Source organism: Mytilus trossulus, chromosome 12 (assembly GCF_036588685.1).
Source record: "Mytilus trossulus isolate FHL-02 chromosome 12, PNRI_Mtr1.1.1.hap1, whole genome shotgun sequence".
Classification (NCBI taxonomy): Eukaryota; Metazoa; Mollusca; class Bivalvia; order Mytilida; family Mytilidae; genus Mytilus; species Mytilus trossulus.
Genome location: NC_086384.1, coordinates 11,116,986 through 11,133,660, shown reverse-complemented (window position 1 = coordinate 11,133,660; position 16,675 = coordinate 11,116,986). Strand labels below are relative to the sequence as shown.

The 16,675-nt window shown below is 31.6% G+C and overlaps 1 protein-coding gene across 1 annotated transcript in view; it reads right to left on the bottom strand.

Annotated features, from left to right (window-relative positions):
• Window positions 1-277: 277 nt before the first annotated feature.
• The window catches only part of LOC134692202 (hemicentin-1-like), a 29,016-nt gene continuing 12,618 nt past the window's right edge, over window positions 278-16,675 (bottom strand). Inside the window, exons 8-17 of the mRNA XM_063552652.1 lie at window positions 16,091-16,243; window positions 15,204-15,326; window positions 13,374-13,646; window positions 9,706-9,981; window positions 8,506-8,649; window positions 6,341-6,511; window positions 3,975-4,292; window positions 1,755-2,057; window positions 775-918; window positions 278-330 (exon numbers count right to left, since the gene is read on the bottom strand). Coding sequence (XP_063408722.1) covers window positions 278-330; window positions 775-918; window positions 1,755-2,057; window positions 3,975-4,292; window positions 6,341-6,511; window positions 8,506-8,649; window positions 9,706-9,981; window positions 13,374-13,646; window positions 15,204-15,326; window positions 16,091-16,243 — 1,958 coding nt within the window. The remainder of the gene's footprint in view (window positions 331-774; window positions 919-1,754; window positions 2,058-3,974; window positions 4,293-6,340; window positions 6,512-8,505; window positions 8,650-9,705; window positions 9,982-13,373; window positions 13,647-15,203; window positions 15,327-16,090; window positions 16,244-16,675) is intronic.

Here is a 16,675-nt window from a genome sequence, read left to right as displayed (position 1 = left end):
CAAGTACAATTCAATAATAATAATTCATAACAGTAGATGATAAAAATAAAATTGCACAAATCATATATTGAGCACCATCATATTTGATTTATTTTGCTGAAAAATTACAAAAAATGTAATCAAAGACAAGAAGATTCTGATCTGCGTAGTTTCAACTGAAAATGCCATTCTACAAGTGGAAGTTTAACTACATTGCTTTTTCGAGGATTACAATCTAACTTGATTTCATTCCTATGATATGATTCCAAAGCTTACAATTCTACACTTGTTTTTTTCTTCAATCTTTACTTTTATAAAAACTTAAATGAAGATCTGCAAATTTTACATTCCCTGAAATGGAAAAAATGAATAAAAATAAAAATTACACTTCTCTTACAAACTTATTTTATATGTCTAAATAATAGGTGGAGTAAAATAGTCAGTTAGTTTATTTTAATAAAGAGTTTTGGACATATAATATGGCAGTATGCAGCTCCCTTTTCAGGAATATGACCTATGAAATTAAGACTATTTATCTGGTTTGAAATAACACGAACAACATGACGGGTGCCACATGTGGAGCAGAATCTGCTTACCCTTTGGATGTTGGATGCCTCCTGATCAGTATTCTACTCTTAAATACATGATTTATTTTTGTTGTTATTGGCTTTGAACTAGCTGTCACTAACTGTGAATACACTGAGATTTGTACTCATTTTCTTTTTTGTTGTTAGGGTAGGATGGGTGAAATGACATGGTTTGCAATAAACAATAAACATAACCAGACAATCATACCTTTAACTTTCTTGATCCTTTTAGCAACAATAAACCCAACAACAGCAACTATTACTATGAATAGGATAGCACCAATAACTGCACCAGCAATCACTCCTGCATTGTTTGATGACTTTTGCTCTCTTGATTTTGGTGATAATGTTTCTTAAATTAAATACAAACCATTAAGACATTTCTTAATACATGTAATAATATTATTTGCTAAATCTTATATTTGAAGTTTTCCAAAACATCATTGAAGTTTGATTGAAAACTAAGAAGTGAATATTAGCTTATCTTTGCTTGAGATTACTCCCACTTTTTGGTAGGGCTCGCGTTGCACAGTCTTTAGTTTTGTATGTTGTGTTTTGTGCTCTATTGTTTGTCTAATGGTCAGTTTTCAGTAAATTTTTGACTTATGAGTTTGAATGTCCCTCTGAAATCTTTTGTGTCCCTTTCAGACTAGATAAACAAGTTAATATAAATATTAACATTTTACATGAACTTCAAGGACTCATTTTTCTGAGTAGACATAATTTCTACCAGCCACTCCTTTTAATATTTTTGAAACAAAGCGTGCAATTGTGGTCATGAAAATATCTTCACAAGGTTTTATAATATTTTCAATTTTTGACCCAATATTATAGAAATTTCAAAAGTCTAAAAAATGAAATTGTATTGTTAGCTTTATCTTGTCAACATCTATGTGAACTTTTAATGCTTCCTTTCAAAGTAAAATATATTTGTATTGTTTTATGTGTATAAAACTCATGTTGCCAATTAAAGGCCCTTGAAATCAAAATTTATAGAATGGATGGACACACAGACAGATAAAGGGACAGATAAAGGTGAACCAGAATACTATCTCCTGTAGGAACAGGGCCGGGTATAAAAAGCTCTTAACCTAGACTCACTGATGATATTTGTATAGTACTCTATCTGAAGAAATGGGATAACCTATACATATTTAAGAGCAATATAGAAAAAAGTTCAGGACTTACCTGTCTCAGAAGTAGTACAATTAACATAGGTACCAGACTCTGTTGTACCATTTATATTTCTAGCTGAGACGGTGAAGAAAAATGGAAACCCAGTATCTAATGGCTGTATATTGACTTTGATACGGGTGCCCTCTCCAGTATCTGTAATTTCCTCTGGTCCTCTGATATTATTACCAGGTTTATGATAAGAATAGTAAGCAGTGAAAGTCTGAATACTGCCACCATTGTATGCTGATATCCAACTAAATTCTGCTGAGTTTTCTGTACATCTTACTTCTAAACCAAATGGTCTAAGAGGCCAACCTATAGGACGGACATGATTTTAAAATGCCTGTTATGTCACTGTGAGATATTAATCATTATTATACCTCAGTCATCATTTTCTATCAGGGGCGAATCCAGGATTTCAGATTAGGGGGAGCGCAATGTTTATATTCGGCCAGCGGAGCGTGGCTAAAAAATTTTTTAGGTTATTTTTTTTGAAATATTCTTCTAAAGGGGTGCAATGTAGGTATTTCGAACTATTGTGAGGTACAGTCAGCAAGAAATTAAAGTTTCATAGAAACCTTTTAAATCCAACCTGACAAAAATCTACAATCACTAGTATCATGGAAGGACAGATGTAAAACAATATGTTCCTATTCCGCCAAATACCTCTCAGTTATGATGGCAAGGTCTCCTACAAACTTGAAAAATCTTCAACAATCTCATAACACCAACAACTTATGCACTACATGTAAGAGATTCATTCTACATATCTATGGTAGAGTTTATAAAGCTGCAGCCCAAAACAGAAGCCGAAGATCATGCGAACATTTTATTTTGATTCTGTGTTCCTATGCAAACCAATCTACACTCAAGACACCAGCACTTCTAAAATAATCTATATATCAATATCAGGTAATACATCTCTGTCAACCAATCCTTGAAAGACATTGGTGCTGGTAGTTGTGATAAACAGAAAAACAGAAACATCACAAAAATAAGAAGCCCTTGTTTGCAGATCGTCAATGTGTCTTAGCCATTCAACATAGTTTCAATTATGTGAAACTGGTTCACTTAACAGCTTAAGAATAACTTTAACACTCCCTAACACCATCCTAGACAAACTTGGTTAGGACGATGTAAATGTAAAGAGTTGACATATAGACGGTCGGATCAACGGAAGCAAAGTGAGACAAGACAGATCACATCAGCTCACATGACCAATATTAGATACTAGAATTACTAGAATTAGATTTTGCAAACGAAAATTTCCACTTTTTGCCGTGATTTTCAATTGTCCTTTCATAATATGTTTTTACTTTTTGGATTTTCAGAGGTCGTGCCAGACTTTTGTGTTCGCCACAAACCACTAAAATCAGAATGAGATGCATTTAAGAAGTTATTATTTTTTTTTGTGGGGATCCCGGTCATGCATGTAATACGGTAAACATAATTCGGCACTTCGATTATCAAAGAAATTGATTATAAACGGCAAATACAATGCAACAATTTTTTGTACTTTAACAGCTAAAACATTTTTTTTATTTTTCAGTCAGACACCTTCCTTTGAAGAATAAATGTATATAACATTTATAAAACTTGAATAAATCGTAGGTCAGTTGATTAGTTAACACGTTGATTCTGTCACTAAGGTACTTAGTATAGAAAGTCCCTGGTTAAACTGACTGTTGTATATACTTTGAATGTTAAGAAGGAATGGTCTCTTCTGATACTGAAACAAGTTGAAGACAACCCATACTTTGCAAATTTAAGGGAAGGCGTACGCCCGCCACGCCCCCACCTAAATCCGCCCCTGTCTATATAAAATAAGTACACAATATTTTTACTATTTTTTCAAATTGAAAGCGTTGAACTTTTGGACCTCGGTGAAACTATCAAACTGCAGGTGTCATCATATTTCAAAAAATATCAAATGCAGCTACATGATGGCTAATTTTAAGAATGCTGTAGAGTTACAATGTTGCAATTCACCTCTTGTATCTTGGGTTTACATCAGTGCAGAACGTAGCCTTATCATAAAGAATATCTATGAAGTAAACATGAAACACAATATGATAGCGTTTCCACACTTTATATTACAACAGTTGATTTAACCCCGATATTAATTGTCTGATGTCTCTTTCAGTATAATTAAACACTTTCTGACTGGATATTTGTGGACTAGTAAGTTTATTATCCCCTTGGATACAAATATAAATCATTATTTGTACTTACCTGTTTTATCCTGAAAAATGTTGAATATAATGGTTGAATCTGTCACATTTCCGACGTAATTGTTAGCAACAGCCAAATATTGACCAAAATCATAAGATTTTATATCCTTAATCTCATATTGTGATATGTAGTAGAAGTTTTCTTGTCCGCCATATGATGAGTCTACATATACACTCCTGTTCGTTGAGGTTAGTGTGCGTTTAAAATACCATATGACACTTGGAGTAGGGATTGATAAATAATTGGCAGTCAAATTTATTCCTTCTCCTTCTCGTAATGTAAAGTTGTAAACATTATCATGAGCTGGCCTGGCATAACCTACAATGCAGAATAGGAAATATTATCATATGGTCTACTATTGAACTATAATTTTTGTAGCTAAACAAAAACAAAAGCTTGTAACTGCCTACATAGCTAAGTGCAGGCATAAAGTGTGGGTTATCATTTTGTTGAGGCAGAGTATATTTACATTATTTGTAGAGTGCAGAAACAGAAAATTCTTGAAATTTTAATAAGGGTTATAACTCCAAAATAGTAAAAATTACACCCCAAAACACAAACTTGATCTGTGTTTGGTTGTAAAAGGTATTGTAAGGCCAGGGTTTTTCAATTTGTTGGTTTACAGATTTTTCACAAATATTTTCTGTATATTTTTTTCAATTTTTGTCATCATTTCTTAAATTCTAGTTCCAAGAAATATTAATGTCCAGCTGTTATAAACAATAAATACATGCCATGGTCATACAATTTCCAAGGTGGGTTATGTTTAAACTGGACCTATGTTGTGTTCACTTTATCACTACACTATAAACCTTTGGTGCAAAGCTATAGATGGAATGGTGGACCAGTTGAGGTTATGTCTAGACCAAAGACAAATTTAATTGTTATTTCACAAACAAGGAAAAGAGATATATGTCTAGCTTTTTATCAATTTCCAGATAACTGGTCAATAATTATCTTCAAGCACAAAAACTCATAAATGAAAATTGCAAACATAATCGTACAAAAATAACCTTTACCATTCTTGTTAAAACTATACTACTAACAGACTCCTCCGATGGAAAGATGAAGTTATCAGTTTCATGAGTTGTCATTCCCGTTTTTGATATATAAATGTATGATTTTTATGAAACAAGAACATTCCAAATTGTCTTTGAATATCTATTATCAAACTTGACACCTTTAACGTTTGGACAGGTCCATTTCATCTATGAGATGATATGTCTTACAGAATTATGAATAAAACAGGGAAACAAATTTATTGTAATGGGTTTTAAACACAGGTTTCGCTTCGCAAAATTATTTGCCCACACAACATTTTTAAGGTCAGTTATGATTAATTGTCTATTTTTAGATACAAAAACATATATTTTTTTTAATTTGATTTTTTTTCACAACACAATGTGTTGTCAATTTGTTAGCTTTTGATGCATTTCATTTCCTAAAAAAAATATTTTTATTTATGGTCGACGGATATAAAAAAAGCATCAAATATCTATCTTATTTTTATGCTGCAAATCCAAAAAAATGGGTGGGGGATCTATAAACCAACAAATTTAAGAACCTTAACCTAAATAAGTTTAAGGATAATTGGATGTTGCTAAGCAAACTAAGAGAATGGAAACCAAGTTCAGTACATGCAGAAGGATGGATAGATGAAAAGACAGACAACAGACAAGGGTAAACTTTAATGATTACTTCACTCAGCAGGGGCATATCAAACAACTGGGAAAAAAATTAACATTATATGGGGATGAAGTTCCCAATTACGGTAGAAAAATTAATAATAAAAAAAATTAAAAAAATAGGGAAAATTTTCCGAATTTTTCATTATACTAATGAACTCAAAATCGTTTACTTTTTTTTCAGATCTACTTCCTGTTCCGGTTTTCCTCGCATTTGCGCAGATATCTGTTTTGTTTGCATGAGACTTTGATTTTTTTTTTATATTTATCAGTCTAGTAAATTATAAGATTGGATCTCAATACAAATTCAATTTTAATAATTGTTTGATATGAAAAAAACATTACCTGATGAATGCATTTCTTTTGTTTACATCGAATATGACGTCATAACTTAATTCCCTAACATCAGAACCAAAATCGGGAACGTTACGTACAGTATTTCCGTTTCTTTTATCAACATGATTGAATTAAAAAAATAATACATACAGACTTCGTCCCCATTCACAGGTTATGCCTGCCTCATATTAAGGTATCAAGCAATTTCATCATAACAATAGTGCTTAAAAAATAAGGATATCTAATAAGGAGATAATCACAAAACAAGCATTATATCAAACAATTAAAAAATGCCAAATACTGCATTTACTTTATACATATTGTATTAATCACAGAAAAACTTACATTGAATGCTGACAAAATTATGTGACTCCATAACAGTTTGATCTATGATATTTTCAGCTTTACAAGTATAATGACTTCGGTGATCTAAACACTCTGCATGTTCTATAGTCAGAATTCCCTTAGTAGAACAATCATACTGACATGTTGTTGTCTCATTGGTGTAGTAAGTATCTACAAGTAAAATCACACATAAATCTACTTTTTTCTAGGTATATAAGCTACTGTGGCATGTTACTTAGAATTCTGTATTTTTCCTGTCAAAAAATTGGTAAATTAAGAACATACAAAAGAAAGGGAAGTAACTATTGCATACATTTTAAATAAACTTATAGTAATGCTATATCTAGGGTCAATAGACCACTTCTGAGTTTATCAGAAGAAAAAAACTTGTCAATTAGGCGTGCCTTAATGATAAGAGGGAATCACCTGCATCCATGCACTATTAACGTTAATCAAGTGTCTCAGTGATTGTGCATGATAAACAAGAAGTAATGTTTGTTCTGTAGGTACTTCACAATTCCCTAATACACCTTATTGCTATTTAGTCCAATCAGTGTAAAACAGTCATTTATACAACTCCCTGTTAGGGTCAGGCCTCTGAAAATAGAGGTTATCAGTAGTGAAGGCAGGGAAGAAAACTTTAGCAATCATAAGTAAACTTTGATAGATTATGATCCATTTTTTCAAAATTTTGTTTGAAGTAAAACAAAATTGTTTGAAGTATTTACGGTAGTTTAAACAGGTCTCATTAAAAAGCATCATGCATGGTGCATTGTTTAAACAGGGTCCCAGATAGCTTTAACTTGACGAAAAAGTTGTGAATTTTAGAACTTATCCAGAATGTAATAAATAGCGATTAGGTGTATGACAGTACTGCTGTATGCAATATAGCATCATAGTTTTCCAACCTCTCCCTCAACATTGGAACGGAAGTGACAATGCACCGAAACACACGAATGATGTTCACTGAAACCAAAGTTTTTAACGGAAATGCATCAAAATTGAAAGTTGTCTTTTCTGAGGTTGACCTCTCAATGTCTTGCAGTTAGGTTTTTTTGGTGTTATTTGTTGCTGTCACTCAATATATAAATCATAGAAGTAAACAAGAGGCTCTCAAGAGCCTGATTCGCTCACCTGAAACGTTTTGCTTAAACCTTTCACAATTTATTATTTTTGCTTTAAATGTTGATCATATTGATTATTTGTAGATCTTACTTTGCCAAACATTTCTGCTGTTTACAGTTTATCTCTATATTCAATAATATTCAAGATAATAACCAAAAACTGCAAAATTTACTTATAATTACCAATTTAGTGGCAGCAACCCAACAATGGATTGTTAGATTTGTCAGGGCTGATAGATCATGACCTATTGAACATTTTAACCCAATGACAAATTTGCAAATAAGCCAAAAACTGCATTTGACCCCTATGTTCTATTTTTAGCCACAGTGGCCATGTTTGTTGATGGATCAAAACTTCGGATACAATTTAGAAAGTACATACCCCAAACGAACATTCATTTGAAGTCTGAGAGTATTTGGCCCAGTTGTTTCAGAGGAGAAGATTTTTTAATTTAAGCAAGTTTGATGAACAAATAGAGCAAATTTGTCTTTAAAGGGCAATAACTCCTTAAGGGGTCAATTGACAATATTGGTCATGTAAACTTTTTTGTAGATTTTACCTTGCTGAACATTTTTGCTGTTTACAGTTTATCTTTATCTTCAATGATATTCAAGATAATAAACAAAAACTGCAAAATTTCCTTAAAATTACTAATTAAGTGGCAGCAACCCAACAATGGATTGTTTGATTCATCTGAAAATTTCAGGGCTGATAGATCTTGACCTAATGAACATTTTTACCCCATGTCAGGTTTGCTCTAAATGCTTTCGTTTTTGAGATATAAGCCAAAAACTGCATTTGACCCCTATGTTCTATTTTTAGCCATGGCAACCATGTTTGTTGATAGATCAGAACTTCGGATACAATTTAAACTAGATACCCTAAGGATCATTCAGTTAAAGTTTGGAAGAATTTGGCCTTGTACTTTCAGAGGAGAAGATTCTTGAAAAAGTTTACGACGCCAGACGCCAGACGCCAAGTGATGGCATAAGCTCACTTGGCCCTTCGGGCCAGGTGAGCTAAAAATATGAAATACTAACCTGGTGTGAGAACTTCCATATTATTTCTGTACCATGTAATATTAGCCTGTGGATAACTTTCCACATCACATGTGACTATGATTTCACTGCCCTCACTATACCAGTTAAAACTGTTAATATCTACCTTTTCAATACTGGGTGGATCTAGATTATAATAACATGTATAGTTAATGACTGTATGACAACACAATTCAAGTTTTCATTTTATTTAAACAAAAACTTTTAAAAGAAGTTAGTTCACATTCTATATATTCCTGTCCCCAATCAGGAGACATTATCGCAGTGGTTGGTGTTTGTTGTTGTCTGTCATAGTTATTCATTTTGGTTTTTTTTGGGGTTATAAATCAGGCTGTTAGTTTTTTTTCGTTTAAATTATTACACATTTTGTCATGAACAAGTGGCTGATTAAAAAGCCTGACTTTACAGTGTGATTTTGGCTCATTGTTCAAGGTAGTTTCTTGTCAATAACAGCTTAAATCAGCTTCATTTGGACTATATTGGATAGTCATGATAGTTGTTTCTTGGGAATCATACCACATCTTCTTATTTTATATCATAATAAATATAGCCGAAGAAGCAGAGTTTTTAACAAAACTACAAGTTTTTTTTTCAACTTTAAATATCTTATTTCATTCCTGGTTGTGAACAATGTCCCTTAGCGCTACAACAATGACACTAAGGTTCCTCCCTGTGTTGTTAATTGCTAATAAAACCAGGGGATTTGATTATCAATATATCTTATATTTATATCGTGTGTTAGTTGCATTTTACAAAGTACAAAGTATTCATACGAGCACACAATACATACATAAACTACAAGTTTGCTTTAATAAATTAAGTTACAAAGGCAGGCGACATCTTGAATTCATCAATATCATATGAGCTCCTATTATGGTTATCATTGTTTAGTTTTTAAATGCCAATAAATTCAAATTTGCAATAGGCTTGTATGCAGTATGGGCTTTGCTCATAGTTGAAGGCCATACAGTTACCTACATGTATAGCAGTTATTTTTTGTTGTTGTATTATTTGGTCTCATGTGGAGAGTTGTCTAAATTGGCAATCATACCACATCTTCTTTTTTATATTGTATGCAGTGTATTGTAAAACAATAAAATAAAATGTCCATCAAATTACAATAATTTTTCCTTAATTCACAAACAATTGGTACCCATGAAAATAAATGAATGAAATACTTACGTCGGATATACATGGTAAAATTAATATAAGCTGTGTACTCTGTTCTGAAGACATTGTTCTTAGCTTTACATTTAACTTCACCAATATGCCAGTAACTACTTGCATTGCCTAAGTTGAGCTCTGAACCTGTCTTGACCATACCACTGGTAAAGTACCAGGTGTATTGACACTCTGGGTTACAGTCAGCAATACATCTAATTACAGGAACCTGGGTACCAGTATCAAGTTCTATTGATGTGATATTGGGGCTTAGTCGTATTGATGATCCTGGACCATCTAAAATATTCAATTTTTCATTTAATCAATATTATACATGTACAAATATTAAAACCACATGACAAATTTATTTTTATATGCAAATTGTGAAATGATTCCTTATTTCTCAACAGATATTAGTGAACATTTTTAACTACAAATCTGTGTGGGAAATATATTTTCTTTCTTGAAATCAGAAAAACATATCAAAACAGTCAGTTTTTTATTTTTGCCATGGAAACAATGAAGAAAATACTTCTCAGACATGTGGCCCAAGGACACAGTTATTGTCCTTTGGTTTTCGTTGTCTACGAATATAGTCCCTAGTGTAAACAGTGTATAACTTGCATGTTTTATTTGATATCCCTTCCCAATTCATTTCTTGATATTAAATGCATGAAATATTAAGTTGGGGAATGTAATTACATGTCAAAAAAATTTTGGTGCTGAATCTTAATGTTAAGTAGTGAATCGGTCTAGTTCTAAAAGGTCAAATTTTATCACGTCTGAAGCTGTCAAACTGAATTTTACACCCCCTTAACACAGAATTGTCAATATTTTGAGTTAGAGCTGGTAGAAGTTTCTATAATTTTGATATTATTTGTCTCACTGGTAGTACACTACACTGTAAAAAGCTTTTTGAGAAAGAGCAGGTGCGATTTTTTTAATTTGAATTTATTGTCTAAAAGAAATGCACTACGAAATAACTGTGTTCTAGGGCCTAAGAGATGGATTCCTGAAATCTAGATTCTGTACTTTGGCAACCTTCCTGAATGATTTGCTGGTTTCAATTTGTCAAACTCAATCAAAGTAAAGGATTTACATCTAAGGTTTATAGAAATTCTGTTAAAATGTACCATTTTGGCATTCTACAGCTATAATAAGCATTTTAAAGCAGTTTAAATTTTATGCCTAAGAGGCATGCTGAATTTAAATCTGACAGCTTTTTTGTTCCTGATATTTGTGTTTCTATGCTTAAATCAAATTTAATTAACCATTTGTGAACTCTGAATAAAGAGAAAAGTAGATTATCACAGAAAAAAAGTGCAGCATATTTTATATTCATGGCCCTGGTTAAAGGGCCTAATTGATGTATGTAAAATGTGAAGCGCTTTGTACATGAAATATGTAGTCCATAACAAATATTTCACTAAATATGTAAAAGAAGCACTTTACTATATACAGTACACCTAACTCCTTTATAGGCTACCATATTTTTTTCCCTGTATGATAGTAAGTGGTCCAAATTTATGCCTATTGAGACTAAAACTAAATGCAAGTTTTCCATTGAAAAGTGAAAAAAACAGCCATCAGACCATATTGTCTTTTAAAAAATTTAAATCCAAGAGTCCTTTTGCAATTAGACTTCTTGTATCATAACACCTTAGCATAGAAATCAGCAAAAAGTAACACATGTTCACTTCTGATAGCTTCTGTGTGCATTTTTATATGTCAATATGGACTACCGCCTAAATTGACTCTAAATAATTCTCAGAACTACATGGCCCAAGACCATTTTATACCCATGTGGTATACTTTTTGTAAATTTTCTATATATTTAAAGTACATTTAATATATATGAAAGAATAATTTAGGCTTAAAAAACTTAAAAAACTTCAAATTGGCTGAGAAAAATGCATATTTATATAAGGCGTCCCTAAATAGGAAAATCTCTATTTTCAGGCATAGTCTCATATAAATTTGACTTTGGAATAATTACAATACATCTGATAAATAAAATGAGTGTGCAGATGCTTTTAATACTTCATATTTAATATTCACGAGCATTTAAAAAGGAAATTTTAGCAAAATTTAAAATTTTTAGGCCAAAATCTTGACAATTGAAGATATTTAATTTATATGTCAAAAATAAACATCCAAATGTCAATACTAAAATGACTCCAGTTTCTCTTATATATGACATATGGCCATGAAACTTGGCAAACTATCTCATTATTGCCTCAGCCTAGGTTATGCAAAGTTTTATAAAGATTGGTCAAGTCTTTCTGTCCTCTTAGGCCCAAGGACACAGTTATCGTCCTTTGGTTTTCGTTGTCTACGAATATAGTCCCTAGTGTAAACAGTGTATAACTTGCATGTTTTATTTGATATACCTCCCCAATTCATTTCTTGATATTAAATGCATGAATTATTAAGTTGGGGAATGTAATTACATGTCAAAAAAATTTTGGTGCTGAATCTTTATGTTAAGTAGTGAATCGGTCCAGTTCTAAAAGGTCAAATTTTATCACGTCTGAAGCTGTCATACTGAATTTTACACCCCCTTAACACAGAATTGTCAATATTTTGAGTTAGAGCTGGTAGAAGTTTCTATAATTTTGATATTATTTGTCTCACTGGTAGTACACTACACTGTAAAAAGCTTTTTGAGAAAGAGCAGGTGCGATTTTTTTAATTTGAATTTATTGTCTAAAAGAAATGCACTACGAAATAACTGTGTTCTCGGGCCATGTGACCAAAACATAAAATAGCACAGCAACGACATACCACTAAGGTTAGAGGTATTTTTTCTAAGATGCTGAGACTTGAAGAGTATGTTAAAAAAAACACTTTTTCCATTGAGAATGCAGAATATATTTTATAGCACAAGCTTCTCTTAAGACTTTTAAACAATGTAATGATTTCCTTGATCTCTGTTTTAAGAATCTGTGAAACAGATTGTGTTCTTTCTCAGAAATATCCTTAGACATTGTCACTTTGTGACTTCATACAGCATAAACAACAAAAAGCATAAATAATTGACATTATAACAGAATTTTGACCAATGAACAACTCAGATCAAGCAAAAGTCCAATTTATTTAATATTTTTTCTGTCTATGAAGAAATAACTTAAAAAATTAGGTGAACACTAAATAACCTGTGTAGCAGGTTTTTTTTTAAAGTGTGCACCACTTTATTATGTCATTTGGAACAGACAGAAAAAATATTAATTTAAAAGTTATTTCAAATAATTTAATTCTAAATTCCATTTTAAACCGGAGTAAACCATGAAAAAACGTTGATGACGTCACGGTCACATGAAAAAATTATGTCTTTGGGCCGATAAACAAAACTACCTCAGCCAATCAGAAGATGTTTTACATCCAAAATTAAATTATTATAAAATAATAATAAAGGGGTCAAGTTTAAAATACCTTACAAATTCCATTATTGACAATGTACCAAAATGTAATACCAGAGAGAAGGTAATCTGCCCAAATATTTTATATTTCCGGAGTCAAAAGACAGTAATATGAATATAGTCTAATGAATCCTGGAGTCGGTTTCACAAAAAAAACTTACGACTAAGACTTAAAGCTTGTCTTGAGTATGCTGAATTGTTCATGATTTACAATCAATCATAGTTGTAAGTTTATTTGTGAAAAAGACCCCAGGCATTTCAATAACTTACACTGAATGTCTACTACAAAAGTCTCATTAGATATAACTTGTGTTATCCCACTTTCAGATTTCCTGTCACTAGCTGCATAACATATGTATGATCCACCCTGGTCTCTATTAGTCGATGTCAGATCCAGCATGTTACCATTGTAACGTGTAGAGTTATCTCCCTCTTTTTCCCACCAGACTGTGGCAGGTGGATTTGAGGTCACAATGCATTCAAGAGTTATGTTTCCACCCTCTTCAGCATGATAACTTCTTCTGCTAGATATATGAGGACCATCTGTAATCATTATAAAAATAATATCACTTTAACCATTACTAAAAGAGATAAACGGCAAAATCCAGGTTTTTCTTGGAAAAAATAATACTGATTGAAAAATAAAACAGAAAATGAACAATAACATTTGTAAAGAAAGTTTCATCAACTTATGTCTATTTGAAGATACATAATGAACTCTATTATAGATATGATATAATTCAATTCTTGGGGAAACTCAAAGTTATCTTGATCAGAAAATATAATAAGAGATGCATATATATGAAATTATATACTTTATTTTCTTTTATGTGAGTTTATTTTTGACTTATCATATTGAATGTCCCTTTAGTATCTTTCGCCTCCCCTTTAAGATATATAGCTAGTGTATATGTATGACAATATCAATTAAATCTGCTAATATTCATCAACCACAGTTTTTATAAAGTTTATCAAGGACACATATACAACCTTGAGCATCAACAGTTCCTGTGACATGAGTAATAACTTTATCAAAGATTCAAACAATCTGTTATCCTACAAATTCTATAAAAAATGCTTGCTTCTAGTTAGTTTTTTTTAAACTATGTTAAGAACAAGTTTGTATGTTTATTTTTAAAGGTGACATGTGCCCATACTCCTCAGAAAATTCATTGAAATCTTTTATTGGTAAAATGAAGAATGTTGAACAAAAATGTAATAACAGAAACTATTATAAAAATTTCAGTAAGAAGTGATATAAATCATGATCAACTACTTCTTCCTATTGAGAATAATGTTTTAAGCTGGTACAGAATTTTTTTAAACAATTTAAAGACAGATTTAAAAACAAGATATTATCTTATTAAGTATTTATCTCGTAAGAATGTAATTTCCTTATTCATAATTGGACACCACAAATAATTATCAAGAAACTATATCAGTCCTCCATAATCTTCAAAATATGATGTTTCTAATTAATTGGTATCCATTTATTAGTTTCTGAAGATTTCCTGATAAGACAATGACGTGGGTTGATGAGAACATCTTTGTATTTTGTTTATTGTTTGTTTTTCTCGTTTGGATTGTTTTACATTTGTCATTAAAGGTTTTTTCTCATTGTTGAAGATTATACAATGACATGTAGATGGTTTCTGTCATTGTGTCTCATAGGCAATTAAATTTTTAATTCTATTTCAACTCTATTTCAAAATGTTTAGTGATCCACTTTCGTTACCTGAGCTTCAATGTCAACACAAAAACTGTTGATAAGGATATAAATATATTTCAGTAGAATCCTGAAGTATAGTACATGGATGCCCCACATGCACTAAAATTTTCTATGTTCCTTGGTCTGTAAAATTGGGGTAAAAACTCTAATATGGCATTAAAATTGGAAAGATCATATTGAAGGGAACATAATGCACTATGTTTCAAGTTGATTGGACTTCAACTTCATAAAAAACTACTCTGACCAAAAACTTAAACCTGAAGAGGCACAGACAGATGAACAGACTAACAAAGGAACGAATTGACAGATGAAAAGGAACAGACAGAAAAACATAATGCCCGACGTGGGTATAAAAATGTAGATGTACTTACATTGAACATCAAGCCTTATAGTAATGTCAGTATACCCAGCAGAGTTAGTTGATGAACAGTAAAAAAAGTCATTGTCATGATGTATTTTGATGTCTGGTATGATCAAAGATGCTGTAGTCGATCCTGGAAAATATCATTATAATGGTTAAAAGTACATATCTATAAAAAGATTGATAATCATTCTTTAGTTACTTAAAAAAATTAAATATAATGAACACTAACCATATCTTCCTACATCATGTACATTATTACAGTTAATTTCCTAATGCATGTAAAGCAAAACTTTGGTTGGCTTGCTTGCTTTGCTTGTATAATTGTTTATACAAGCTTTGTAAATAAGAGTGACATCTTTAAACAATATATATAGGCATAGTTTTACCTGTATATATAATATTTGAATTTAATTGGGTGTTATCCTAATGATTATATAATATGAAAACAAAGCAAGCAAGCTAACTTAAGTCTTGCTCTACATGCTTTAGAAAATTAGCTGTAAGAAATACATTATGATCTTTGTTCTTTGTATTATTAGAACTAAACAGATAAACATTATTCCTATGTTATCAAACTATATCATATAATGTAATTTTATGCATCTGTGACGTGTCAAACAAGGGAGAGGTTTTATGCAACTGTCATACAAGTGAGAGGTTTAGCTAGCTATAAAACCAGGTTGAATCTGCAATTTTCTCCGTAAGAAAACGCCTATGCCAAGTCAGGAATATTACAAATGATATCCATTAGTTTCATGTGTTTGAGCTTTTGCCAATTGCTTAGAGACGTTTTGTTTAAAAATTTTCTCAGAGTTCTGTATTTCTGTTATTTTACTTTTTGCCACAGGTGTATCCAATATTAGCTCAAACATCAAAGTATATGCTATGAATTACCTGATGTTCCAGGACTACTAAAGGTAACTGTAGTAATTGGATTAGCTCCTAACAAGGTACATGTCAAATTTAGTGTTTCTCCTTCATTATAGATATAGTGTCCTGTTACATTATCTATCAACTGGTGCCCTGTAATCTCTAACTCTGGTTTGTCTAAAAATACAAAAATGGGAAAATCTTAATTGAGAAATAAAGATAATTAAATCAAGTATAAGATGTTGAACTTAAGCCTCAGAGGAGCCTCCCTCATTTGGATGACCTTCACCAGCCTTTAATGTAAAGCAATCTGAAGTACCATGATGACCAATTTTTATTTTAATATTATCAAGGCATTTAGTAAAGCAGAAAAGACTACTATGCTGTATGGGCTTTGCTCATTGTTGAAGGCCGTACAGTGACCTATAGTTGTTAATGTCTGTGTCATTTTTGTCTTCTGTAGTAGTTGTCTCATTGGCAATCATACTACATCTTCTTTTTTATATATTCTTTTTTTCAAAACATATAATTGAAAAGGAAATGGGAAATATGTCAAAGCGACAACAACCCAACCATAGCTGCATAGAGCAAACAACAGCTGAAGGCCAC